Source organism: Melospiza georgiana, chromosome 18, assembly GCF_028018845.1.
Source record: "Melospiza georgiana isolate bMelGeo1 chromosome 18, bMelGeo1.pri, whole genome shotgun sequence".
Lineage (NCBI taxonomy): Eukaryota > Metazoa > Chordata > Aves > Passeriformes > Passerellidae > Melospiza > Melospiza georgiana.
The window spans coordinates 11,697,509-11,724,859 of NC_080447.1; the positions used below are offsets into that span (position 1 = coordinate 11,697,509).

Below are 27,351 nucleotides of genomic sequence, written 5' to 3' on the forward strand. Positions count from 1 at the left end.
CGTGTCATGCATGTACAAACTGGCCCCAGGTAACATGACTAAAGCACAGCACGTTGCGCTTGAGAAAGATGCACAAAACCTACACTTTTGAGTTTATTTTATTAGTCTTAACGGCCTGACTTCCACATGTCTCATTTCCTTTTATTGAAGCTGTCAGAGGCATTACATTATCTCACATGCGTGCAAAACCAGCATTTCAATCGAGCTCATACAGGCTTGAAATGCCACAGCTTAGGAAAACAAGGCAGTGGGAGCTGCAGAGCGAGGGGGCGGGAGCAGAGTCCAGAGCACACCTACAGGCAAAATCTCCCAAGGCTTCCCGAGCGAGCCGAGCACAGTCTCTAATCAGAGAGAAAGGATAGGTACTTCTGCACGCCGGATGATTCACTGGAGAAGGGCGAGCAGTCCTGTTGCAACAGAAGGCTGATGAGTAATTGATGGCTCGTCCTAGGCACAAAGCCGAGTCTTTTACCCCGTCTGCCAAAGCAGCTCTACCGACATGCCCAGGGGGCAGCAGCACCTGCGCTGCTACTGCGAAGGTTTGAAAGAAACGGCATTGCACTCGTATTTTCACAGGAATTCCCCAGTGCTGCCCAGCTGGCCTCAGTTACTCATGCTCGCTGCAGCTTTTCATCCTCATTAGCGCTCCGTGACAGGGAAACACATCCCAGCTACAAAGATAAAGCAACAGATCCAGCCAGGTAGCCTGTGGGGGATGCATTCTCTCTCTCTCTCTTGTGGGCATGCTGCTGGCATGCACAAAGTACCCCCTCGGGTCCCTGCACATGGTGCCCAAGGCACTCACCTCCCCGGCCATTCTGCTCCTCTCATTTCCAAGATGTGAAGGACAGTGGTAGCAAAATTAACTACTAATGACCAGAGACAGCCTTTTACAGCTGACCTGCCTTCACACAGCTGGCATTTGGACAGCAGGAAATCATGATATTTTGGCATTAACAAAGGCCTGCTACACATTTTGTTTCCCCAGCCAGATTTCTTTTTAAGTGAGTTGCTCACATCCACATGTGTGTCATGCACAGCAGGTACAAATCATTACTGGCCAGGGTGCCATCAGAGGGGAGACTCACAGGGCATTATGTACATGTACTGTGGCAAAGTCTGACCTTTCTTTCAATGCTGCACATCCTCAAACCCTGGGAAGCCCAGGGGAAGTACTCAGCTGCTCTGTACATATCATAATTGTGGTACAAAAGCAGTTTGCAATATACAATTTAAATAAGAAAACAGTCATTGTAGCTGAGCCCACAAATTTACAGGGCTGCTTTTCACAGTAATTTTAACAATAACAACATCCCTCAACATCCCTATGCTATGCAGATGCACACTGAGGAGCTGGTGCCCCAAAAACCTGGTGCACAGCCTTTCCCAGTGTCCCTGCACAGGAGTCCTGAGGCACAAACTGCACAGGTCTGCTCAGAGATAACATCTTGCTACACACACACACTCTCACACAGAAAACCATCTGGCACATAGGCTAAATGACACACCTCAGTGCCACACAGCAGCTATTAGTGTGACACGAAAACATTCCCTAAATAACACCCAGGAGCATTTCTATCCTCCCTGAGAAGCAATGAGTCTGTGTCACCAAGTCCCCAGTGCCATCTGCACGTGGGCAAACAGGGAGGCCTCCCCCTTCTAAGAGGAAGATGAAAAGAATGCCTGCTTGTGCACAGGCTGCTCCTGCCCAGGATGGGACCACAGAGGAGGGAGGTGGAACCACTCTGATTAAACATGGACAGATCCCTGCAGACTCCCAAACAGGTGAGATAACTTCACACACTCACAGAGCAGGGCAGGAAGCACAGCTATAAATGATATTCTCCAGGCAGGGAGTGGGAGAAGGAGTAAGTTCACAGTGGAAAATCTCCTTTCCCTCCAAAGGAAGAGTCTGGAGTGACAGAGAGCACTGCTGTTCATGGCCCTGCTTCTGACAACCTTGGAAAGCCCCAGAGGAGCCCCCCACATTCCATGAACCACATCCCTCCACATCCACAGAGCTTTTCACTGACCTCGAATCTGGGGCTGACAGAGGAGGGATGGACTCAGGGACAGGAAGACACCACACACACCCTTGCTGCTACTTCTGCATGGAACAAACTCTCCCCTGCCTGCAGACTCTGCAAACTCTGCCCCTGCTGTGCTCCAGACACACCTTGCTGTGCATTTTACTCTCACCTGCTGCTGGAAGAAAGGCAAGACTCTAGCTTTACTTTGACTACACTGACTGAGGAAGCTGCTCAGAGTTCACCAGGATTGCTTGCTTTGCTTGCCTTTGCAATATTTTTTACAGCTTTCTGGCCACATGGATGGCTTACTGTAAGTCCTCAGCCCCTATCTCCTTGCACCAGGTCCCAGGAGGAAGGGATGTTGGAAGCTGCCAAATGCAAGGTGCAAACACTGACTGTGAGTTCAGCAGCTATTTAAATACTGTTCTTGCAGACCTCTGGTTTCCTGCTCCTGCTGGGAAAAAACCACTGCACAACACATTGAGCCTGATCCACAGTGACATGGCTGGGGCAGCCACCAGTTCAACCACTGCTTGTGAAATATGGTGAGGGTTGTTGTGCAAGGAGACAAGGAAGTGAAGGTGTCCCACTCTACTGCTGGCAGCAATACCTCTGCCTAGTGTAGGCAAAGCTTCACAAGTTCAACAGTAAATTCAATCTCATTTACAATTTTCTTTCAGTTTTTTCACTGGGAAGGGTCCTCCCCATTCACCAGCAGGCGTAGGGGAACAGAGGGTACTGGCTCCACTCTGCCATGGTGCCGTGGGCATGTCCTGGAGTTCCTTGTGTGTTGTACTCCGTGGAGAAGGCCGAGTAGCTCATTGCCCTGTACTGGCTGTGGGAAGGCACCACCCACTGCCCCAGGCCCTGCTCGGTGCCATAGGGACCGTACATGGGCGCACGGGGCCCGGCTTTCCCCACAGAGTCCAGAGCCATGTTCACCACTCCTGTGTAGTCCTGGGGAGGAGGCAGAGGTGGGGGCAGTGGGGGCAGGTTGGTGAAGCCCTCTGGGAGCTGTTTGGAGTCGTGCTCGGGCACCATGGCGAGATCCAAGGCGTGGCACCGTGCGCGGAAATCGTTCAGGGTGGCGGTGTCACGGCTGGGAAGCTGCTGGCTGTCCCCAGCTTCGTGGAACCTGGGGCAAGGGCAGAGAGAACAGCAAGTCAGACCTACCAGTGTGGAAAGCCACAGAAAACCCACAAATATCCTCTGGGGAAAAGCAGGGCAAGCTCTTCCCCTTGCCTACTGCTTCATCTTACTGTTACCGTGGAATTTGGCCCAGGCCTCACTGTCACACTCACAGAAAATGAAATGCCAGAGAAGGTGAGTCCAGAGTAACTTAGTTCAGGCTAAGTTCTAGTCTGCACTCACTCACACCCAATTTTGCAATGAGGAAGGAAAATGGAGTCTTGTAACTCCTCCAGCACTTCCTCCAAAGGACAGGCAAGCTCTGTAGTACTCAGAGTTGGCTGGGAGAGCATTTTGGGACAGGGAAATAAGAACATTACAAAAACATGAGCATGCCCAGAATCAGTGGGTTTGAACTAGAAGAGAAAGGCTATCCTTGGACCTATGTCCATGCTAATCTACCATCTCTCAGCCACATGTGCTCTCCAACAGAAAGGCATCCTTCCCCTATTCCCAGCTGGCTGTTTTTCTGAGGGAATGCCCAGCAGAAGAAGAGGAATCCCATCAGTTGAAGTGTGGCTTTGGAGCAGGAGGCAGCACTCACCGATATGTGTGGTAGGATGGTGTTGGCACCTGCTGCTCCCTGGCCAGAGGCTCCCTCTGCTCAGCAGGCACTGGTGAGGCTGCAGGGAAGGCCTGGCTGCTGTTCTGCTCCGAGCCCCAGAAGGGATAGCCACTGCTCACCACCACCGGGTTACTCTCTTCCTTCACGTCCACATTCTCATCCTTCTCAAAATCTGACTCAAAGCAGGGAAAAGAAAGAATGGGAAAGAATGAGAAAGGGAAAGAGGGAAGCAAAGCTCACAATGGCCTGTTGGCAGTTGCAGTAATCACAGGGTGGTGGAAGGAAACACAAAACCACCTCCTGCAGTCCTTCTGCCTTAAGGGAACAGCCCCTTCCAGCTCCTTTCTGCCCAGCTACTGTGGTGGTCACTCCTGCCTGCCCTCTCTCCTTGGCTGTGCTACTGCAAGCAGCACCATGAGCTGGAGCAAGGAATGATTTAGCTTAAAAACTTGCTGAATATCATTCTCTGGGTTTGTTGTGATCAATATTACCACGTTCCTCAGCAGCAGGCTCCTTTTCCTCAGGCAGTTTCCTCTTCTGGCTCTTGGCTGGACTGGGCTTCTGGCACTTGGCTCGTCCTTCCCTGGAAAGAAACAAGACATGGGGGTAGCTTGGATGTAAGCTTTTTGTCTAAATATGTAGGCAGGGACGCTATAGGAAAAGAAAGAAAACCCATAACATTTTTAAAGTTTAAGTAAAAAAGAGTCAGTTTTGGCCTTTTTTCATCAGGAATTTTTTTTTGAGGAGATTTTTTTTTCAGGCATAAAATAACACAAAACAAAATCTCAGATATTTTTGTAACATTTTCTGCTTGGGAGAAAACCTCCATTTTTTTCTTCTCTATTGCCAGTCTGGGGTTGCAATTTAAGCTGTTTTTTTCAACTCATCTACTGGCTGCCCTCAGACCAAGCAGAAGATCTCACTGGTATTGGATCCATTTTCCCTCTTGCAGACAAAATCTCCCCCTGGAAGAGACACTTTTCCACCCACAGGAAAAGGAGACAAGGGAGCCTCCAAATGTCAGAATCAAGCTGATCTCCAAGAGGCCAAATGGTCTGCTGTGGACTCCTGTTATCACTGCTATTCACATGTCAGACTCCAGTCTAGCTCCAATGTGCAAGAGAGTGCAGGTCTCAAATTTGTCACACCTCCCACATTGCTGTAGGAATTGTCACCTCCCACTCCCCAAGTCTCTTGAGAAGAGGCTGCACAGAGGGACATCACTCCCAGATACAGGGAAATGCAGTGTGCACAATGCAGCAGCTCAGCAGAGCTGGCTGGTGGAGTTCTGTTCAAAGACCTTGGGTAAAATTCACAAGTGAGCTCCAGCTAGAAACAAAGTGAAATGAAAAGACAGTTTACCTTCGAGTGTTCTTCCCATGCTCACGGAAACCTTTAGCAAATGGATTGTTGTCAATCTTGAGCTTTGTAATCTTTAAATGAAAAGAACAAGACTCAGCATCACAGTGACTATTCCAAGACCTTCGCCTTTATCACAAAATATTTATCACAAGAGATAAACTGTATTTATCACAAGAGATAAACTGTGTGAGGGTTTTGGACATGGCCTTGCCAGTATCTCAGCTCTCCCAGCAGCTCCCATCATGGATCAGGAACTGACCCACAGAGAGAAGTGACCCTTCCAGGGCCAGCAGGGATTTGGGTGGGATTCATTTGGCTACAGAAATTTACAGGGTGAGGATCTGTATCTGGACCTGCAGCCATACTCTTTACTGCATTTGGAGTTCTGTGCCACTCACAGTGCACTCAGGACCATCACAGTGCATGACTCATCACAGAGGAGATGTTTTCCACAGGAACCACAATGTGCCTATTTCATCCCACTCTTCACCACAGGTGCCCAGGATGAGCAGACAGGAAGGAGCCACCTCCTCTACAGGAATTTTACAGACAGCATGTCCAAAAGCAGAGCCTGCACACCGTACCTGCTCGTTCTGGTAGGCAGTGACAGAGGTGAAGACAGTCTCAGGGAAGCTGAACACCTGGAAGATGCTCCAGCGGACACTGAAGAGGTCGTCGGCCTGCACGATGTGGAAGCGCGGCTTGTAACGGTGCATGGAGTGCAGGATGATCTGGGACACACAAGGGACAAGGTTTCCATGTGCCACCACTGCCAGCACACTGCACATCCCCTGTGCAGACTCCCAGGACACCCATTTCCAAGCAGAGACTCCTTGGGATTGGTGTCTGACAGCACAGACCCATGCCTTCCCTGGCAGGGAGCCAAGGGGGCACAAGGGCTGGGCTGAGGGAGGAAAAAAGGGCACCTGGATATGTTTTAAATTCTACATCATCTAATTTCTCACAATTCCTGCTTATTTCCCACAAAGTTCATCTGCAATGAATTCCAAGAGAGCACAGCACAACCTACATGCCCATGTTGATCCAGAGTGTTGTTAGTGAGCTTCAGTTTTTGGAAGGAGACAGGTTCCTTCATCCAGTGGCTGCCAGGAGCTGGGGAATCTGGGTGGACATAGGTGCGACATGGCAGCTGGGGCTCTGCTTTTCCAGCAACTTCCCACTGATCTTTATTCCACTGTGAAGGGAAAGACAGAAATCTGGAGCTTAAAAAAAATGCTTTCAGTACAGAAAAAGCCCAGCAAGTTTGCTTCACTGTCAATTCAGTGCACTCCTCTGAAGCACAAGTAGCAGATTCTCTCTTATGAGCCATGATCATGTTACCAAATCAGCTCCAAGTTTAGGCTTCATTTTTCCTCCCTTTCTCCCTATGGCTGTCAGAAAAGTCTGACATTAATCATGATTAAAACTGTAGTGCTTACAATGAAAATTAGTTACCTTTCCAGCTGCTCCCCAAGCAAACCTGACAAATAACTCCAGAGAGACATAAAATCCATCAATTACTTCTGAACTTTGTCCAAAGAGAATTTATTTATCAGTGTGACAAGTGAAGCATAAAGATCAATCTATTTCAAACAAAGATGAAAGGACAGCATAAATTCTGTTATTTAAAGTACTTACTTTGTACCTGAAGTTATCCATTGGCACAAAATCTACCAGCATGAGGTACTTGGCATACGGGATTAAGCCAGAGACTTTGATTTTGCATTGAGGAAACATTCGTCTGAGGGAGAAATGAAAAATAGAGAATAATGGTTTCTCTGAACAGTGGCTGTTAATGATCAAGCAGCATGTCACATTTGCTCACTACTGTGCAAAGCCCTGTGAGCAGTATTCCTCCAGCCAGCCACTGACCATTTGTCCATCTCACTGATGGACTGTTTAGTCCTGTGGGTTTGGATGGGACAGACATTAACAGGGCAGCAGGCACTGAGGGCCTGACACTGTTTCAGCTTTTGTTCTTCCAATTCCTCTAACACAGCAGTGGGAAACTTGAAAGGAGCTATTTGGAGGCTGTACGTAGTTCCTGGCCTGCTGCAGCCCTCACAGCCCTGGAGGATGGATTAAACCTGAGCGTGGGCAGGAGACGTGCTCTCATCTAAGAGCACACCCAGCTTTCTGTTCCCCTACTCCCTGCCACTACTTTTAACTTCTGACTCTGCAAAAAAGCTTTGACAGCTACCTCCCTACCCAAAGGGATTATTCCAGCTCACAGCAGCTTTGACACAATACTTTACAGCTTCACAATTCCATCTTCTTTCACTGCAAGCTCCACGATACATGACTCATTTATACTTCAGTGGAGTCTGCACACACAGATCTTTAAGAGTCTGGGCCATATTTTTGTCTGCAAACACAGACTCAAACCCAAACATTTACTGCTCAACTGCTGCTGCCTGAGACCCAGGCAAAGGGAGCCCAGGGCACTTCCAGAGCAACCTCAAAGTGACAGGAAGAGCACCAGTGTTAAGTGGTGAGATAAGGGTACAGGAGTTTTCTCAGCACATCAGCCCCACAAGTGACCCTTTGCACTTCACAGTTTGGACTCCTCTGACACCCTGAAAGTGCAATTTTTCTGCCAGGATCAGGAGGATCTGCATAACTGGCTACAAAAGCAGTTTAAGGGCCATCATTCAAAAAATGATCACCTGGAGACTTTGCCAACAGCTTGGAGGGGTGTGGTGTGTGTGGTCAGCTGTCCTGTGCCCCTTACCTGCCAGATTTGGTGATGATCATCTCAGTTCCTATCTGGTGAAACTTCATCCAGAGCCCCATGTCCTCGAGGGTGACCACGATGGAGCTCTGTGGGAAGGGCTCCAGGCTGGGGGAAGGAAGGGCCTCACACGGCGCTTTCACGTCTGCAGGGAGAAAAGAGACACTGGCTGCAGACAGACAGGAGGGGAACTGACCCTGCTCTGGGCAGTCTGTGCCACTCCAAACCCCCTAAAAACTGCTCCTTTTCTTCAAAGGATTTCTGTTATTTAGTAGGCTCAGAAGTAGGGAGCCTTTCCCAACATGTTTGGGTTTAGCTGGTGGGTCCTTTTGTAAGATCTGTGTGTTGTACCAACCCAACCTAAATTCCACTGTTACAAAACCCACACTGGCAGGTAGCCACAATCACTGTGCTGGTATGATCAGGGTTACACAAAACACTTCATCAAGAGAATACAGTGGAAGCTGAAAGGACTGGAAAGATTTTAACAGTGGGTAACAGGGGAAAACAACAAGTAGGTGGTAGCAGAGGTTAAAAATGCCCCAGAAGACAAAGATGAGACAGACAGGAGCCCTAAATGTAGTGAAGGCAAGAAAAGGAGGTGACAGACTATATTCTGAGAAGGGAATGGCTGCTCTGAACTGGAAGTGGAGCTGGGCACCACTGAGGAGCCTGTGACAGGGGTGGAAGGTTCTCCTCAGTAACACCCCATGGCAGTGCTGCAATCTGCCTGCTCTTCCTCTTGAGGCACAGGACCCACTGTGGGCCTGGGGAACAGGAAAGGGAAACCATCCTGGAGGAACTGCTGTCGATGGCACCAATCACCTCTGCACAGCTGCTTGGATTAAAAACCTCCTTAAAACCCCCAGCAAGTGCTCTCAGCAATATTGTAAGGCAGGCAAGATTGCTGCTGCCCTGCTGAAAGCCCAGTTCCATTTTAGGTCAGAATGTGACCCAGTACAGTTCTGGTGGGCTGAGCTCAGACCCAGCAGGGTTTAGGAACACTGCCCTGAGGAGGGGTGAGCAGCCTCCTCAGCAGGGCAGCACAGGAGCTGGGCTGTCCCCTCTGGGTGCTGCATCAGCAGCCAGGCACAGCTATTTGTTTAAAAGGCAGATTTTTCTGCCTCTCAGCCTGATCAGATCTTATTCAGAGCACAGCAGAAAAAAAGGGAAATTTTACCTTGTTACAGCTTTCCTGAGTAATGCCTTCAAAAGAGTATTCACAAAAAGTAGACAACTATTTTCAGAGAAATTTGCTTTTTTCACAAAGGGACATCTTTCCACCAAAACAACCCAATACAACTCTTAAGTGGTTCTTCCCTCAGGATTAAGAAGTAGAAAACATTAAAATGTAATTTTGTCTGTTTGTAGAGGTCTTTTGGTGTTTAAAAAAAAATCCTCCACCCTTTTTTCTGCTTTGATCCAACATTAATGAACTGGCCAAGAAGTGACACCTAGTTTGCTCACCAAGATTAGCCTGTTAACATCTTCTTACGAAAGCTTCCCCCATATCCTCTTGCAAAGACATGAAAGCTGCCATGAGACCACGCATTTGGTAGCTCAGTGCAGCACATGTATCAAAAGGAGTTACAATAAAATTGGGCTGATTTCCCACAGGAGCCATCCAGTCACAAATAAATGCAAACAGGTTTTGATTATCTAGACAGATGCTCACTCCTTCCCCAAATGAATTTGCGAATTAACATTTCTTTAAGCAAATTCCAATGCCATTAAACGAGACTACAAGAAGGCAGATCTCAGGAGTCTTTAGTGAGGGGAGATTTCCAATGAAGTCAAGAGGAATTGAAGTGAAAGGAGTTCAACACTGAATTAAAACTCAAAGGCAGATATTATAATCTGGTTTTTACCACAATGAGTCCACAATGCACCTGTAGGAGCACAATGCTGCAGGAGCCAGGGACAATAATGCTGCAGCTGAGGTTTGAAAATGCAGTTAATGCCTTTCACAGTGCAGGTTTGTGTGCACAGGCTGAGGCTGAAAAGCAGGACATGGTCAGTCTGCCATGGTGTGAGCTGGGGAATGGATCCACTCAGCTGCTCTCAGCTTCAGCAGGACCCTGCAGTGATGGATCTGTTTGTAGGATTCTGTTTGGAGTTTTGTTTCCCTCCCAGTTTGTGCCTGTGTAACTGATGGCAAGGCTCATGCACTCACCCTCCCACAGAGATGCCTGAGTGTTGGAACTATGGCATGGAGAGGTTTGGGCAGAGTGTCCAAGCACTGAGTGGAACTTGTGTGAGCTGTACTTCTATGGTTTCCTCTTCTGTCCAACTTGGTTTTAAAACCATTATTATCTGAAAGAGATTTAAACCTTTCCCAGCAGTTCTAGTTTTACTTTTTAAAAAATATTCCTATTGTCTTTGTGTTGCTAACACCACAGATGGTCTGTTCAAAAACATGTTCTTTATGTCCAGATGAGGTTGAAAGGGAGGCAGCTGCTATGGTAAAGGCACTGAAAATTAAGAGATCTTCAATCTATTCTGTGCTTCATTTCAAGGTCCTCATAACAATAGGAGTAGCTTGTGCTACAGTTTCTGTACTAGAATGAGCCATATATATATTTTTGTCATCTTGGGGACAGAAAGGAAAGAAGGAGAAATGTGAGACAATTGAGTAGTTTTAGGAGGAAGATCTCTGGATAGAAGATGCTGGAGTGCAATTCCCTCACCTAAAGCAGTTCCTCAATTAATTTTCCCTTACTGAGACAATGTTAAAATGTCAGAATATTTGTTGCAGCCTTCCCAAAAATGTGTAGGATAGGATTTGCAATACTGGGAAAACTCCATTAAGGGAAAAGCTACACTAAAATCAGTTATTATTACATTCGTTGCTGTTATCTTCCAAGTGAAGCCCAACACTCACAGCTATCCAGTCCCCACCAGGGATGAGCACACATCAATATACAAAGCTTTCTAATAAATTAATCTTGCAAACAAGCACAAAAACCCCTCCCATGTTCTCTGATCTTCTCAATGGCAGCAGAAACATCCCAACCCTCTGGAGGGAGCCTCATTTCTCAGACCCAGAGAGTTTTTGGGCAATAACAAAAATATGATGTTTTACAAATGCAACAGCTTCAACTCTCAGATGCATCCAATCCTCACCTGGAACATTTCTGCTGTAGGGGGTCATACACAGAAGCAACCCAGTAAGAAAATGAGGTGAACACTGCAATATTTGGAATCTTTAATATGAAAAATCCATAATACAGTCAACTTTTTTTTTTTTTTTTCATTGCTGCTCTTTTGTTTTTCAACTTAAAATTCAAGTGGCAGAAATCAGTATGAATCAGATCAACACAGCAGGGACTGAAAAAACCCAAAACAGCAGCAAAGGTGGAAATAATCTAAATCACTGCACATGTATTTTGCTCATGAATGAGACAACATCTTGCAGAGGAAGAACAAGGAAGCTGAGACTGCACAGTCACCTCTGATGTGCCTCTGATAAACTGGGCCAGGGTTTTTTTCTGATGCAGAGTAAAAACTCAGTAGGGTTCAGTTGCCCTGACAAATGCAGCACCTCTGGCTGGCCCTTAGTGTCCCAAGGCATCTCTGTCCTTGTGCCCAATCCAATCATGCTCCTCACAGGAGGGATTAACAGCATGCTATGAGATGGATTGAAGGAAAACACAATGAAACCCCAAGGAAACCACAAAAATCCTATGCTGGGCATGAACCTGGAAGGAGTCAGCTATGCCTGGTTGGGATACATGCTTTCAAAGGACACAGGAAATTGGGGAAAAACCCCAAACCAGAGAGTTTGTATCAGAAGTGTTATTAAAAATATAACAAGTATTTCCAAACTTTCTGTGGCCTTCAACCTGAAGAACCCAGTGCTTTGAAGACAATACACAAACAGCCTTCAACTGAAGGGTCACACTGCATGATGTGATGTGGGTAAGGGAATTTTGGGCATAATTGTGACCAAACCTTTACAAAAGATCTTCCAAAGCTCTCAAAAACCCACTCAAATGTACAATTTTCATCTAGGCTTATGGAAAAAAAACCAGTTTTTAAATCCTCTCCAGCCCCATGCAGTCTTCTAAAATGCTGGTAGGCCCTTCGGGAGCACTTTCTGCCATGAGCCTGGGATCTTTCCGTGCAGTGAGAAAGGGAAGGAGCCCTTCACTTACCTGGTAAAGCTTGCATTTTTCCATGTACTGTGACGTCGAGGAGCTTGCAAGGCCAAGAGAGCCACCAGAGTTCTTCCAAGAGAAGCCAAAATAGTCCAGTTCCAAAGCAGGTCCGATTTCCTGAAGCAAGCACAAGCCCTTCCTTCCGAGATCCAGTGTCAAGAGTGAGCGGGGTGAGGATGGGACTCCAAGCACAGCTAGCCAAGGTGAGTTCCTGTTTTATGGAGCCTAATGAGCAGGGAGGAGCTTCCCGCCAGGGTTGTCCCCTTGCGAGCCTTTGATGTCCGAAGGGACAAAGAGAGGAAGGATCTGCAGCAATGGCTGGGGCTAAGGGAAGAAAATCAAAGAGAATTAACATGGCTTTGACATACAGGAAACCCTACAGGGGAAATGCACCTTGATTTACTGCTAACGCACTTTTAAACAAATAGAGACAAGACTGAAAACATCAGTTCAGGACTTGACTACAAAATAAAAACAAATCCCTTAAACAGCAAGCAGGGGTAATTTCTCTTTGGCTGTTCCATGGGTTTGTGATGATTCTCATCCTCAGCACACAGAATCATTCTCTCTTGATTTCTGGTGTCAGAATCAGGACTGCATCCAGCTCCTTCCTTCCCAAGGGGGTGATTGACAGTCTGTGCAAAGTTTGCTCTCCCCACTGGAATGCTGCAACACATCCCTTCAGCCACTGATGAATGTGAATAACAACGAACACATTTGATGGTATAACTTCACTCATCTGCCCAATTTCTGCATTCCCAGCCTTGAGCTGCACTTCCTTTCCAGGAGGATCAGGCACCGAGCTTATGCCTTGCTCAAGGCGCTGCTCTTACCCAGGGAAGGCTGAGCAGAAATGAAGGGCTTGAGCATTTTCCCTTAATTAGTTTATTCTGCAAGTGTGACCATTAGCTTTTGTGCTTATAAGCGCTTACAAGTGCTAAGAGACAGCAATCAAGGCTCAAGCTCCAGGCACTGCACCTCCTGAGGAAGGGGGTTCTGTGCATTCCCACACACAAATGGCTGTACTAACGTTTACAGGACCAACACGGTCAAAAAATGGAGGTCAAAAGCAGAATATCATTCTGAATAGGCCAGGGCTGGGTCCTGCACAGCGAATTTAGGAGCTCTGTTCATTACAAAGAACTTGCTACAAGGCTGCATCTCTTTCACTGGCTAGATTTATTCCAAATAAAATCAACGTTTTTTCTATTTTGTCAGTGATGTTACTGGGACATCTGATCTTCAGTCTGACGTACAAAACAAATTTTGAATTTATTTAGTGAGTTTCTACACCCAAACAAGCCTTCAGTTCTGTTTTTACTGCCTTTTGGAGCAGGCAATGCAAGGACGTGCAGAGAGGACAAAGGAGCATAATCAGAGCAGGGACTGACTCTCTTCCAGGGGTATATTGAATTTTGGACACCCAGTGCTAGCCAGGGAAAGAAAAGCCATTGCTTAGTGTGGTAAGGAAGAATGTTTTAAAGAAAAGGGTTGGAAAATTTGCAAAGTCCTGAGGAGGATTTAGAGCAGGAGATGGGTCCACTGGCTCCTGGCACCTCTGCAGAACCACATCCAGCCTTGCTGGTACCCCTTTTAAACCACTGGCTAACACAGGAGACTAAAGGCCTTTCTCCCTCATTTGGAGACATCCAGAGCTGTGGAGTCTCAGCATATTGAGCAGAGGAATACCATGTGGTGGAGAAATGCCAACTTGTGGCTCACATGGAAGTTATTTATTAAATATGGAGAGAAATAAATTAGAAGGGAAAAGGTCAGCTGAAATGGTATCAAGGTCAGATCTCCGCTTGGGCTTGCACAGCCACTACCAGCCACAAACAAAATAGGATGCAGAAATGCTTTTTTGCTGTGCTACAGAAGGAAAGCCAGCATTGCATCTGCTCCCCCTCCATGTCCTGCTTTCCTAATGCTAGTATTTTAATTGTAGAAAGCGGAAAAAGACAACCATAATCAGAATCTGAAAAGGAAAAATAGAACAAAAATTGGGTCAGATTCAAGCTAGCAGCAAGATGAATCAACATCCCACACAGTCAGAAACTGCACAACAGCAGCAGCAGCTCTGGGAATTTCAGACTTCACCTGACAGGAGCGTGGGATGTGTATCATGACTTACTGCTGCTTCCACAAAGGCTAGGAGATGGTCTCCTGCTGCCACTTCATTTGCACACTGTGTATCAGCATGTCTGGGGAACAGCACATTTGCTGCAAGTGCTCAAATCCTTTTGGCTTCTCCCAGCTGATTGATGGGGAAGGTGGAGCCATTAATTACCCATGACTAGTTAACAATCAGCTTTCTCCCAGCCATTCTAGTTGCACTGGAAATCTTTTAAAAGTGAATTTGTTACTATTGCTGGAAAGCGTGGCTAATAGGAGCAATCCCCAGGAAATTCATCCCTAGCAAAGGGGGAATTTAGCACATTACCCTCATCTGTCCATCCACAGAGAGCCCTCAGGCAGTTTGATGGGAAGTCAGAGGTGACTGTGCTGGGGTCTAACAATTCACCGGCAAATTGGAGGCAGAGGGTATGGAAAGGGATGGGAGAGAGAGTGGATCTGACACGTGTGAGTCAGTGGCACAGGGCCCTGCTCCGAGCCCAGCTCTAACAGCAGGCTCTGCCCTATGCTGAGGGGATGAGCTAGGGCAGGAGGGAGGCCATGTGTGATGACAAAAGCACAGGCCAAGAGCTTTTGCTTTGCATCTCTTTGAGAAGCTGATTAGAAAGAAACATTCCCCTCTGGGTTTTGTAGTAAGGCAAATGTTTTCTGGCATTTCTCCCACCTTCAGTGAAGGTTTAACCCTTTGTGCTCAGCAGGGCCCTGCAGGGAGCTGGTATGAACACAAGCTCTCCAGCACAGTGATATCCTGCCATTGCTGGCTGCTGGAGAACAGAAAAGGAGTCAGGTTTTGGCTAATGGGGCTGGAGTGGCACTGCCACCTCTGGCCAGGCAGAGTTCCAGGGGAGCATCCTGCCCTGAGAGCAAGCTCTTACTGCCTGGGAGACAGCTGAAATGTAAAAGTTATCTTCCAAAGGAACCCTGTGGTGGTGTTTGCAGGGGTCTTAGGATGAGGGAAGAGACGAGGATCTGACTCCATGTTTCAGAAGACTTGATTGATTATTTTATTATATATATTATATTAAAATTATACTAAAAGAATAGAAGAAAGGATTTCATCAGAAGGCTGGCTAAGAATAGAAAAAGAATGATAACAAAGGCTTGTGACTGACTGAGACAGTCTGGACAGCTGGACTGTGGTTGGCCATTAATTAGAAACAAGCACATGAGACCAATCTCAGATCCACCTGTTGCCTTCCACAGCAGCAGGATAACCATTGTTTACATTTTGTTCCTGAGGGCTCTCAGCTTCTCAGGAGAAAAAATCCTAAGGAAAGGATTTTTCAGAAAATATCATGGCTACAGAACCTGCCTTGGGTTATTGCTTGTGGGTGCATAGGCAGTACCCAGCCCCCAGGTTTCCCTTTGTGAGAAGTGTTACCATGTCAGCTCTAACAAACTGGGCTGGAGCAAGGCTGCCTTGTCTGCCTGGACCTGCACAGGCAGGGAAGGACAACATGGAGCAGTACAAGCTGCATCTAAGAGATCCTCCCCTCTGAAACATGAGGAAAGCCTTCCTGCCATATAAATGGGACTCACTTAGCCCATTTCCACCTGGCACACAGAGGCCACAGCCCAGAGCATCTTGGCAACTCTTTGTGAAGGATCCTGTGCCATCTGCACAGAATGAGTACTGGAAAGTGAAAAGACAGCATGTCATCAACAGGGCCCAAAATAAAACAGATAGCTCTACACTGATACCTACTTACTTTCGTGCTTCATTAAAAACATGAAGTGGTCTCTGATTCTCCAGAATCTACAAACTCCCTCCTTAAATCCAGGCTCAGCTCACTGTGAAGCAAATGCAGCCTGATTTATGCACACAGAACCATAAGGAAAAGCTGAGTTTTTCCAGAGAAAAAGCATGATGAAACTCTTGCTCCTACAGCTGTGCCAGCCTGTGACTCCTTGTCCCTGTTAGTGCCTGACACCTCACCCAGAAAATAGGAAATACAAGAGCAGGGCTGGCCAGGACAGAGCTGCTGAGCTCTGGCAGCACAGGCACAGCCTGAACTTGGGCAGCTTTCTGAGCAAGTCTCTGTGGGCGGCTACAGGAATGGTAAAAGCCTGCAGTGTTTTGAGAGCCTCTGAAGAAGTGGTACATATCTCCTATCATGCTGCAGCACAAGAAACAGTTCCTACCCAGCTCCTTACAGCAGCTCACATAACCCAGCATTTTCTTCTGGTGGAGGAAAATGGCACTTTCCCTATCCTTTTTATGGTTTTGATTATTTTTTTCCTGAGAAAAGCTATCTGGTGTCTTCAATGATATTACAAGTGCCATGCACACCTTCCTACCCTAGGACAATGCAAGGGACCCCACAGAAGGCAGATCTCTGTAGGGCTGCAAACCCCATACTGAGCCCAAAACTGCACCACCCCCAGATTTTCCCCGTGCTCTCAAGAGTGCAAAAATGACATTTGGCAAAGCAAAGCAGATGGGTTTGGAGAGGGCCTGTTGGTAACATCTCCACGCTAATTCACCACAGGCTCCCAGGACAGGGCTCCGAGAGCTGTGGGGACGGGTCACAGACCACAGGGCAGCTGTGACAAGGCCTGCTCTGCAGGAGAACCTGGGAAAGCAGCTCAGGTAGACAAAAAGCTGTACATTATAAGCTTGAGAGAAGACTTTTCCTTTTGCAGTTTGTGGATTGAGGTTATGGGGCCGCAGAGCTGGAGAAGGCACTGCCCTGGCTCCCTCCCTCCCTCACATCACGGCCCGCTCCCAGCGCCCCCTCAGCGCGGCACAAGAAGGGAAACACTTAGCGGCCACTTAACACTGCGGCCCGAGTCTGGCCTCAAAGGCTGCAGTCCAGAGTCAAATGCAAAATATGTCTGTCTAGAGCCCTTTCAAGTTCTCACAGAGCCCTGATGTCGGGTGCACTGTTTTCCTGTCAGCCCATTGTGTGTCCCAGACAGAGCTCGGCGCTCTGTCCCGCTCAAATCCACAAAAAAGAACCGGCCGAAAGGAGCTGCAGCAGCAGGAGAGCTCTGCGGGCAGCTCGGCAAAGGGAACGAGCGCACGGGGCACGGACTGCCCTCACAGCCCTGCATGCTTACTTCTACACCTGCCCTCACAGCCCTGCCTGCACACGGGCACTGCCCTCACAGCCCTGCATGCTTCCCTCCACACAGGCACTGCCCTCACAACCTTGCATCCTTCCTTCTACACCTGCCCTCACAGCCCTGCATGCTTCCCTCCACACCTGCCCTCACAGCCCTGCCTGCACACGGGCACTGCCCTCACAACCCTGCATCCTTCACCCCACACTCACAGCCCTGCCTGCACACGGGGCAAGCATTGCTCCCCCAGCCCTGCATCCTTTTAAACAAATAGAGGCAAGACTGAAAACATCAGTTCAGGACTTGCTACAAAATATAAAAACAAATCCCTTAAACAGCAAGCAGGGGTGTAACAAACAGATTAATTTCTCTTTGGCTTCTCCATGGGTTTGTGATGATACTCATCTTCAGCACACAGAATCATTCTACTCTTGATTTCTGGTATCAGAATCAGGACTGCATCCAGCTCCTTCCTTTCCAAGGGGGTGATTGACAGTCTGTGCAAAGTTTGCTCTCCCCACTGGAATGCTGCAGCAACACATCCCTTCAGCCACTGCTGCCTTCTCCAACAACATGAATGTGAATAACAACGAACACATTTGATGGTATAATGTCACTCATCTGCCCAATTTCTGCATTCCCAACCTTGAGCTGCACTTCCTTTCCAGGAGGATCAGGCACTGAGCTTATGCCTTGCTCAAGGCGCTGCTCTTACCCAGGGAAGGCTGAGCAGAAATGAAGAGCTTGAGCATTTTCCCTTAATTAGTTTATTCTAATAATGCACTGCATGCACTGCCCTCCCAGCCCTGCATCCTTCCCCCCACACCTGCCCTCCCACCCTGCCCAAACTCACTGCTCTCAACCACTGGGAGCAGCCTGACAAAACAGGCAGCGAGGAACTCCAGCTTAACACCCCTCTATAAACACTTCTATATTTGTACACATGTGCACACACTCATATGCAAAGAGAAGCATCATGCAGATCTTAAAAACTGCTGGCAATTTACTTAACCATGAATTGAGACCAGACAAAAGCCCTGAGCAGAATGGACTCTGCTGAGCAGAAGCCCAGCAGGCAGCACTGCAGCAATGTCTGTTAAAAAGCTGATTGTTTCCAGAAAAAAAAAAGCAGCAGCTCAGACCCAGAAGGTTTTATCTAAACTTCATGGATTTTCAGGATTGCTGATACACTGTCATGGTACCTTGGTTTCCACAAAAGATTATTTTTGTTGGTGATCAGGCATTTGTAAAGCCATGAAACCAACAGGTAAAAAAACCAGATTTCAATCATGCAAGTTAGGGTGCAAGTTACTTTGTTTGGCAAAGACAGGTCTCCTCTGTCATATGGAAGTTTCCACGAACTGTTCATCACAGTAACGTTCTAATCAAACCAGGAAATCAACAAACATCCTCCTTATCAGAGGATCTACTTTCAAAGAGCAAATTAAAATTGTTAAGATTTAAAGCGTTTGGAATTTAAAAATAAAAACTGCTGTGAGCTCTACAGAGCTGTGTAGAGCTCAGTTCCTCCAACATCACTATTGACTCTAAAGAACTTTCAGAGGAAGTTAATTATCATTACCAGAAATCATGACAAGAGAACAATTAAACCATACACAGCAGATTTTGATTCAGAGCACTTACAATAAATCACGTTTCATTTTAATAGGACTTTATTACTGCGTATTTCTTTTCCTTTTATAGTATTAGTTATAATTTCTTTGAAAAAGAACTATAAAAACTTATATAGCCATAGGAAACATATAACTGCACATCCATCTCCCAGCCACAAAGGGAACTAACACACAAGATGTCCATCTGACCTGCAGAGTCTGAGCTGAGCTTTACAGGACCTCCCAAAAATAAAATGAACACTAAGATTCATGCAGCACATGCTGCAAGATGCTTCTGAAAGCTGATATATATGTCTGAAGTCAGTAACAAAGAGCTGAAAATACACATGGATTTTAAGCAGATAGCCCTTGGATAACATCTGAGCTGTACTTTTTCTCACCCAACTTGTTCATCACCTCGCAGAAAAATGATATTTGGGTCCATAATAACAATACTCGGGTAAGAATCCTTCAACATCACTAATAGAAAAAAGCACCTGTCAGATTTCATGGATTCCTCAAATCAGCACTGGGATGAGGCTGCCATGAGTGGACATGAACTGACACAATCAAACACAGCTGCCACCTCTCCTTGCACTCCCTCATCTCTCCAGAATTTTCCCTCATTCTTCCCATGGTGAAATTTCTCCTGCTCACTCTTTGTGGCAGGCAGGGCTGGGTACAGACTGCGGGCAGATCACAGCCCAGCTCCTCCCCCTCCCCAGCAGATTGTGAAGTGTTTATGGCCTGGCTCTTATGGCTCTAGAGGTGCTGAATGGCCTTTTCCCCCTCCAGTCTCAGCTGCTGATGGGCAGCTACATACCAACTTTTAGCGGGTTTGCTCCGTAGTTGTGGATTTTATTGCCCAGTTTGTCTCCTCAGCTCACATTTGTAAGCTCCAGAGCAGATTTTTCCCTGGGTAACACTCTGCAGCTCAAAGAACTCCTCTTGTTTTTATTACATCCTTAGTGATTAAAGGGATATTTAAACCTCACAATGTTCCCTGCTGTGAATATAAAAGCCTAGCATCATTTCGGATAGATGTGCTTAGAAAAATAAATTAAAAATTAGCCCTACTATATGGAACAAATGCTTCTAAGTGGTTAAGAACATCAGACACCTGAATGATTTAAATAGATGGGATGCAATTCCTTGAGAATCCAAGGGATGACACATGGCTTTGTCCTGTCAGAAGAGTTATACAGAGAAGCTTTCCTGGGAAGGAGGATAACAGAGGTGTGCAATGAGTGTCAGGTGTGCAATGAGTGCATTAGGCTGAAAATACTGGATTTTATCTCCTTAGGCATAAATGATTTAGATTTCTTCTCCTCTCTAACCCTGCAAACATCAATACACTTAATAGGTGCCACTCTTAAAAACACAAACTGTGCATTTGTGAGGCAAAACTGTTTTTAAATGACTGCCACTTCACAGCCTCACCTGTGCCTGCCAACCAAACGTAGAAATAAACAATGCAATGTAAATTCAACAGAAATATTTATAAATTCTGCTCAGAAAAGCGCTGAGGAGTGTGCAGGAGGAAATCAAAGTCAGGTTTGGGAGCAAGCATTCCAGTGGGCACAGATCAGATGGTTATCAAGGATGAGGTCACTGTTTCTGCCACCCTCAATACTGCAGTTACTGCTTTCAGTTTTCAGCTGCTGCTGGGCTCAGAGGCTTGGTGAGCTGAGCCTGCCTGAGATGGAGATTTGGACTCACCACCAAGGGCCTTCATTTCCAAATAACTGCTGACAGTGCAGAGAGAACCTACCAGAACTGGAGGGTTTGTGCTCTGCATGATGGGAGTGGACAAGTTACAGCAGCAGCCAGGGAGGGCTGGTTTAGATTACCAGAAACATAAAGCAAAATTTTAGTCCATACATGGTCCCCCAGTATGTCTTTCTGACATTTTTTGCCTTGTATTTTCTCTCCAATATGGAACTACTCCTTCTCTTCCCTCTGCACCATACTCTGAAGAAGCTGTCCAAAGGAGGAATTGCTGAATTCTGGAATTATTCACCCCAGTTCCAGATTTTCCGTTAAGAGAAGATCTCTTAAACTTCTGTTTTGAACAGTTCAGCCATCCCCACCAATAAAGATATGGTAATAGTAAGGAGGTTCCATTACAGAGGTAAATTCTGGGGTTTTCTGCACTAGGTGTGATGTCATTTCCTTGCTGAAAATAAAACCACAAATATAACCAGAGGATACAAATGTGAAAATAGCATAGAGCTGAGCAGGAAAGTGGCAGGGCCTCTTTCTGTGAGCCTGCTGTAGAACAAACTGCCAAAACCACATGTAACTCTTATCACCTCATTATCAAAGCTACTGGGAACTGGAGGGAGCCTGGATGAGGTGAACACCAGAAAAGATTAGAAGTGCTGAAGGAAAGCTTCCATGATTGATGGCCCTGTTCACAAGGAAGAAATGAATACATCTGCAGGGTGTAAACACACAGATGACAGAGGAATTAATATTCCACAAAGGGATATAATTATCTTCATTAGTTGGGATGAAAATGAGAGAAGTAATTTGACTATCCAGGGAAAAGCTCTGTGGCTGTGCAAGGGCAGCCTGTTTGCAGAGGAACAAAGTCCTTCCTGTATCAGGCTTTTAATGGCTTTGTGCACACACCAGTGGCATTGCAGAGAGCAATCCTGCCTTCATGTGAGCAGCAAAGGAGGCTCTGATGGATCTGCTGCTCTCTTATTCCTGTGAATCCTCAAATGGATCCAGGGGCCACATGGAAGGATGGATGTTGTGCTGGCACATGACCAGGCTGTTCCCAGTGGGATGGAACCTGGCTCACTGCCTCACTGTGGTCACAGCACTGCACATGTCCTGTGTTTCTGCACACCATAATTCACAACAGGCCAGCTATGGGCTCCCAGGGGAGGTGAGGCTGCAACAGGAACAGCACTGCCCTGGGAGAGCACTCTTTGCACTCCAGGGCTTAGGGCAGAATGAGGGGACAGGGGACAGGTTATTGAGCCACTGGTGACATTTCCCACAAAGTGCCTTTGGGTGACAGTGGAGATACACTAAAGCCACCAGCCATTGTGTTAGAGCTGACAAAGACTGATCCACGAATGAGAGAAGCATTTTCTCTGCAATTCTGAAGCACAGAGTTTATGAGCTGTTCTCTGGGTTTTCAGAGAGCTTCAAAAGGCCCTCAGGGGAGAGAAAAGAACTTCAGGTTACACAACCATGCCCACCCTGTGCATTGAACTCCTGCACAGTGGTCATGGTTCACCAGGTCATTTTCTGTGTGCTGACAAACTCCTGCCACAGGCAGCTCCTCCTTTTTCCACCACAACTTTCTTTTCTATCCCTTGATAACAAGAGCAGGCCAGAAACAGAACATTCCCTGTGCTAAGAAGTCCTTTCCTTTGAGGAATCCAGCCTAGGGCTGTTCTTGCAGCAAACTGGGATGGACAATGCCTCCCTCTCCTCTGTCTCAGCCCTAATGCTCAAGAGTGCCAGATGCAGCTCTGCAAACTGAAATCCTTTTTTCCAGAACTGATACAGCTCTGCTTGAGGCAGTGGGTATTTCTCATGGATTCTGGAGAGGAATAAGCCCATCTTTGTCCAGTCAGGTCAGCCCTGAGACTGACTTCCCACCCTTCATACCTGGGTTATGGTCTCTGATGAGTAGAAATGCAGCAAACCAAACTCATTGTTTAAAGATGGCTTTAACCTTGCAGAGAAGTAAAACTCACATGACAATAATTATTTAGGAACAGAACCTGTCAGGTTCTGGTTTAGCACTTTTGCCTGAATTTTTTCTTGCCTGAAGACAAATTAAAACATTCCTGCAGAAACACAGGTCTTGTTCAATTTGCACCAGGATCAGAACAAAGGAAACCATCAGTGTTACCTGCATGACCAGCTCTGCCTTCTGCAGTGCAGCCATCTTCTCTGATTTTGTGACCCAGGGAGTCCCAAACAGCTTCTGTGCCACATCCTCATCAGTCAGTCCTGTCTTGCATTAGGTGAGACAGTGCCAACAGATCTGCAGTGGGATTAGCACCATTAAAAGGTTTTCTGACAAGCCTGGCCTTACAATTTGTTTGTCATACCCAAAGTTAAAACTGAAGCCTGCATCTTACTCAGCAACATACCAAGGGCATTCAAGCCTCAGTCTGCTCCTGTTTGCAGAAATAAAAATTATGTGAATGGATGGAGATAGTGTGGGAGACAGTTATTATTGAGCAAACTCTGCCCAAGCCAATGTTCTGACAGCATTCTGCCCCAGCTCTTCCAGAAGGTCTCCTTCAGAAATTTAGGCCCCTAAGAGAGCCTAAATTCTCTCTTAATTTAAATGCATTTACCAATCAGAGGTCATCTTAAATACACCTCAGTGTACTTATGCTCTCATTCCATGTTTAGCCAAACACTCTAAGAAATTTTCTTCAGCAAATAAACCAGAATTCAGCAAAAATAAAATCAGCAGAATCAACCCTCCCCACTCCAGCATCATTCTCATCATAGCAGGCAAAATGTTAAATCTACATCAGTGTTTTGGCAGTGAGGAAATATTCTCAAAACAACAGTATCACAACAGTAACATCTTCTGCTTTGGAAATGTGTTACCTTGATGTTTATACAGCCACAGGAGCCCATTCAACACTGGCAATGTGTTAATTCCATTGACATTATCGCTCAAATTCAGTCACAGGGGCTGGAGAATTCTTTTTTTTACATGGCTCTTTCATCTAAAAGAGAATAAAGCAGGACATAATGGATGGTTAGTAACATATTGTTAAATGGTTACAAGACACAGGAAATTTCAGCCAGGGAATGGGAAAAACTGAAAAATCCGAGTAAGTCTTAATTAGAAAAGAGCCTTGGTTTTGCTACACTGCACTATGACAAGTTCTCAGCATTCAGAGCTAAGGATTCTCCAAAAAACTGAGCATGTTCTACTCTTACATGAGCAGAGACTTTTTAGTCTTCTCCAGACCTCTGCTCGTGGGAAGCTCTGAGTTATTTGGAGTTATTCACCATCACAAAAACCCAGTAACTTTGTGTTGCTCTCATTTAACTTAATTATGGGAGTGGTTCCTCGTGGATACTCATATTCAATCACTCAAGATGAAAAACCCCAGAGTTTTATCCTAAACTGGCTAGAAAATAAAATTATAAACAATTTATGACATATAAAAATGACCTAGCTGCAAATTCATTTAGGGGAGGGGGGACAGTTTTGGACAAGTACCTTCTATTTGATGGAGACAGAAAATGGAAGATAAACTGAAAATCTCAAATCTCAGGTAAAATTCAGTTCTTTTGACTTATGATTTAACCAATAAATCAGTGGTGTTACCATGAAATAGATGCAGAAAGTGAATATTGACAAAAGCCAGAGACAGAACCCAGGAAGGATGAACCAGCTTCAGGTCCATCTTATTCCAAACCTCTCTCCAGTTCTGCTGCTGCTGTTCTGAAAGCCACCAGGATTTCCTTGCTGGAGCAGGATCAGCCACTGGGGATGATGGGGAGAAAAGCTGTTAAAGAAAATTATATTCCTAATAAACACTGCCTCAGGGATCACATGAAGGCAGGTGTCACTGAACAGAACTTCCAAGTTGTTCTGCAGAGTTCCTCTATATGCCACAGTCACTCTCATTTCAGGGAGAAGTAATTAGGGCTGAATTTTTAACCAGCAGAGATATTTCCACCTTTCCTTGGCCTTTTGCATTTTTCAGTGGTTAACTGTGAACTTTTGAGTTTGCATGAATTAAGGAAGTTAAGTCTGTTTATTTTAAAGCAGCTATTTTCCATGAATATTTTAGTTGTAGAGATAATTTATGTCACTGAAGAAACTGTACACATCACGGGCCTGGGGTGGCACAACCTGAGGCTGCCCTTTGCTGTCTTCACTGAAGTCAAGAGGAGCTGTTTATGTTTTGGTACCTTGTTGAATCAGGCACACCTTTAAGAATAAACATTGTCCTCCTCCTCTCCCTCTTCCCAGGGGACACTCTGCACTTGGAAACAGCATTTCTATATTTTCATATTTTTCCCAGATACTTTTCCACATGTGTTGATAGCACCAGATAAGAGGCACTGCTGTGTCTGTGCCTGAGCTGCAACTGAAACATGACCACACACCCAGCCTGGCCATTACCACACTCTGGGCATTTCTGACTTTCACTGACACTGCACCAAGCTCACCTTATTCAAAAATAAAATGCAGCAGGAGTGCATTTAAGCACAGACTACTTACTCTTAGACTTTGATGGAATTCTCAGTTACCTGAAGCTGAGCTCCCCAGTTTGAGGGTGACACCTGCAGACAGCAGCTGAGTTTTGCCCAGGGGTTGAGGTCCCAGTCTCTGGCTCTCAGCAGCTCCAATGCACGTCCAGGGACAGCTCTGTGCCAAGGGAGGGGCAGTGCAGCACATCCAGCATTCAAACAACTCCCACCCAGGCTTTGCAGCAATCCTGCATTGCTTTCTCATCTTCCTTATGCTGGAACCCAGGACATTCCTCAAAAAACAATTACCAACCTTGTATGAGGATTCACAAACCATGAAGGTTTAAGTAGAATGATAGTTAGTTTGTTACAAGATTAAAAAAGTAGAATTTTGAGTTTTTAGAATAAGAGTTCAGAAGCCAAGATGGAGGGATTTAGGCATACCTTGTCCTTCTTCTTAGCTTCCATCTTCTGGGTGATGGTGGCACTTTTGGATTAGTTTAAGGTAGACACAGACTGTCTAACATAGGTGATAGATATTGGGAAATTATTGTAAATAATGTACATGTAGTTTTTAGTATAAAAGACAACGCTGCCCTGAAGGTGGGCAGTGTGCCATAGACTGACCTGCTGAACAGACCTCAGCAGGTCAGGAAAGGAATGCTATAGATAACAGAAAATAAACAACCTTGACAACCAGAACAGAAGAATCCTGACTCCTTCTTCAACTGCCAGGCTGGGAAAAGAGACTTTCTAACACATCTCAGGTCATCCAGACCACAGAAACCCCTGAGATCCTTACACTGAGAAAAACAGCTCTATGAGTAACTTCCCAGGGAAAGCACAGCCTGGTAAAATGTGCCATCGTGGGAGGCTCCCTGTGCAGGTCACTGCAATACCCACTTTGAGGCAGGGCAAAGCCTCCCGTGCATGCAGGCATGCAGCAGGAAATGCACCTGGCTGGTCTGGCTCCTGCAGATCCCCACTGTGTGCCCATCACCCTGCAACAGCAGCTGCCAGCTCTGCTCCTGGCTGCCCCCAAAGGCCTCCTCAGCCTGCAGAGCAATGGCAGCACAGAGCAGGAATGCTCCCATTTCTCTTTGCAGAAATACTTCACAATCCCAGGCTGTTATTACATTCCAAGCAAGCCAAACTGAAAAATCACCTTGTGCCACTGCTGCTTGCTGGGAGGGAACACTCAGCTCTTTGCTTTGCTCCCAGGAAAGCCCATTTATTTATTAAGTGTAGGAAGCACTTCCAGCAGGGTGTCTGTTGGGAGAGCCATGGCAGAAGTTATTTGTTGGGACTGGTGCTGCTGACTTGAGGGCACAGCATTGCAAATTGATGTTGTAAGCTCAGAACTTCCACTACGGATTTCTAAAGTTTAATTTTTCTTTCCCTAACCCACTCAAACCTAATGGAGATCTAAATTACAGCCAACACATTCCTAAGTGACAAGTTTCTATATTCAAACTGCTTTCTGACATCCACACAGCATGGTGAGCTCCTTGGTGAGTGTATGTGGCTCAATTAACAAGTTAAGCAATACTTTGAGCATCTAGTGCCATCTCTTAAAGGGAAAATTATCACTGCAATCTTACTGAAAGAGTTGCATTTTATATATATCCATGCATTTAGAAGAGAAAATGTGACTTGTTCATACACATTAGGGTGTAATTTAAGGAAATGAAATCTCTGGTGTGACTTAAATTACAAGGAATCAAAGAACACTTCTGAGTATGAAGCTTTTCTGCTCATACAACATCCTTTACTAATTATTACTGAACAGTATGTGTTCAGTGCTATATTAGATCATAGTTCATGCAATGCATATTGCAGATAAAACTCAGTTGCATATTATTCCTTGTGAAAAGCCCTCTGTATCTGTCAGCCACCTCAGAGGAGCAAAATGAGAGGAATGTGAATATAGAGGCTAACTGTGGGTATCTATAATAAATGCAATAATTCAGCATTCTCACAGGAAGCACTGTTTCTGAAATACCTTTGCCCTGTTACATGGCCTTTCACTTGTAGTTATTAAATCACTCAACTAAAATTAAATTAATACCATTCCAGTGTGGTTCTCATATGCTTATACCATATATGAACTTTGTTTATATTCCATTTATGCTGGAATTCACTGTTGTTTGCAAGGTCTCTGAAAGAGATGGGAAAGAAAAAAAATAGGCTGAGAAATAAAACTGGAGAGGGGGATATCTGTGTCTAATCTGAGAGCAAAAACTGCTTTTTACCATATATGTTGACTTGGCTTTAGATAGGCAGCTTCCCTCAGTAAGACAATGCACTCAGA

At 45.9% G+C, this 27,351-nt stretch overlaps 1 protein-coding gene across 2 annotated transcripts; it reads right to left on the reverse strand.

The window, feature by feature from the left end:
• Nucleotides 1–91: 91 nt before the first annotated feature.
• Nucleotides 92–25,790, reverse strand: LOC131091221 (T-box-containing protein TBX6L). Of its 2 annotated transcripts, XM_058037153.1 has the most exons (12): nucleotides 25,101–25,790; nucleotides 23,436–24,349; nucleotides 22,720–22,854; nucleotides 12,031–12,357; nucleotides 7,877–8,021; nucleotides 6,784–6,886; nucleotides 6,176–6,340; nucleotides 5,730–5,876; nucleotides 5,146–5,216; nucleotides 4,275–4,366; nucleotides 3,763–3,955; nucleotides 92–3,165 (listed from the first exon to the last, which is right to left on the reverse strand). In XM_058037153.1, exons 4-12 carry the CDS (start codon nucleotides 12,044–12,046, stop codon nucleotides 2,739–2,741), a joined length of 1,359 nt encoding a protein of 452 aa, XP_057893136.1. In that variant the 5' UTR covers nucleotides 12,047–12,357; nucleotides 22,720–22,854; nucleotides 23,436–24,349; nucleotides 25,101–25,790; the 3' UTR covers nucleotides 92–2,738. The 2 variants fall into 2 exon arrangements, with proteins under 2 accessions (XP_057893136.1, XP_057893135.1); XM_058037152.1 differs by having other exon boundaries at nucleotides 23,436–25,790.
• Nucleotides 25,791–27,351: the final 1,561 nt, after the last annotated feature.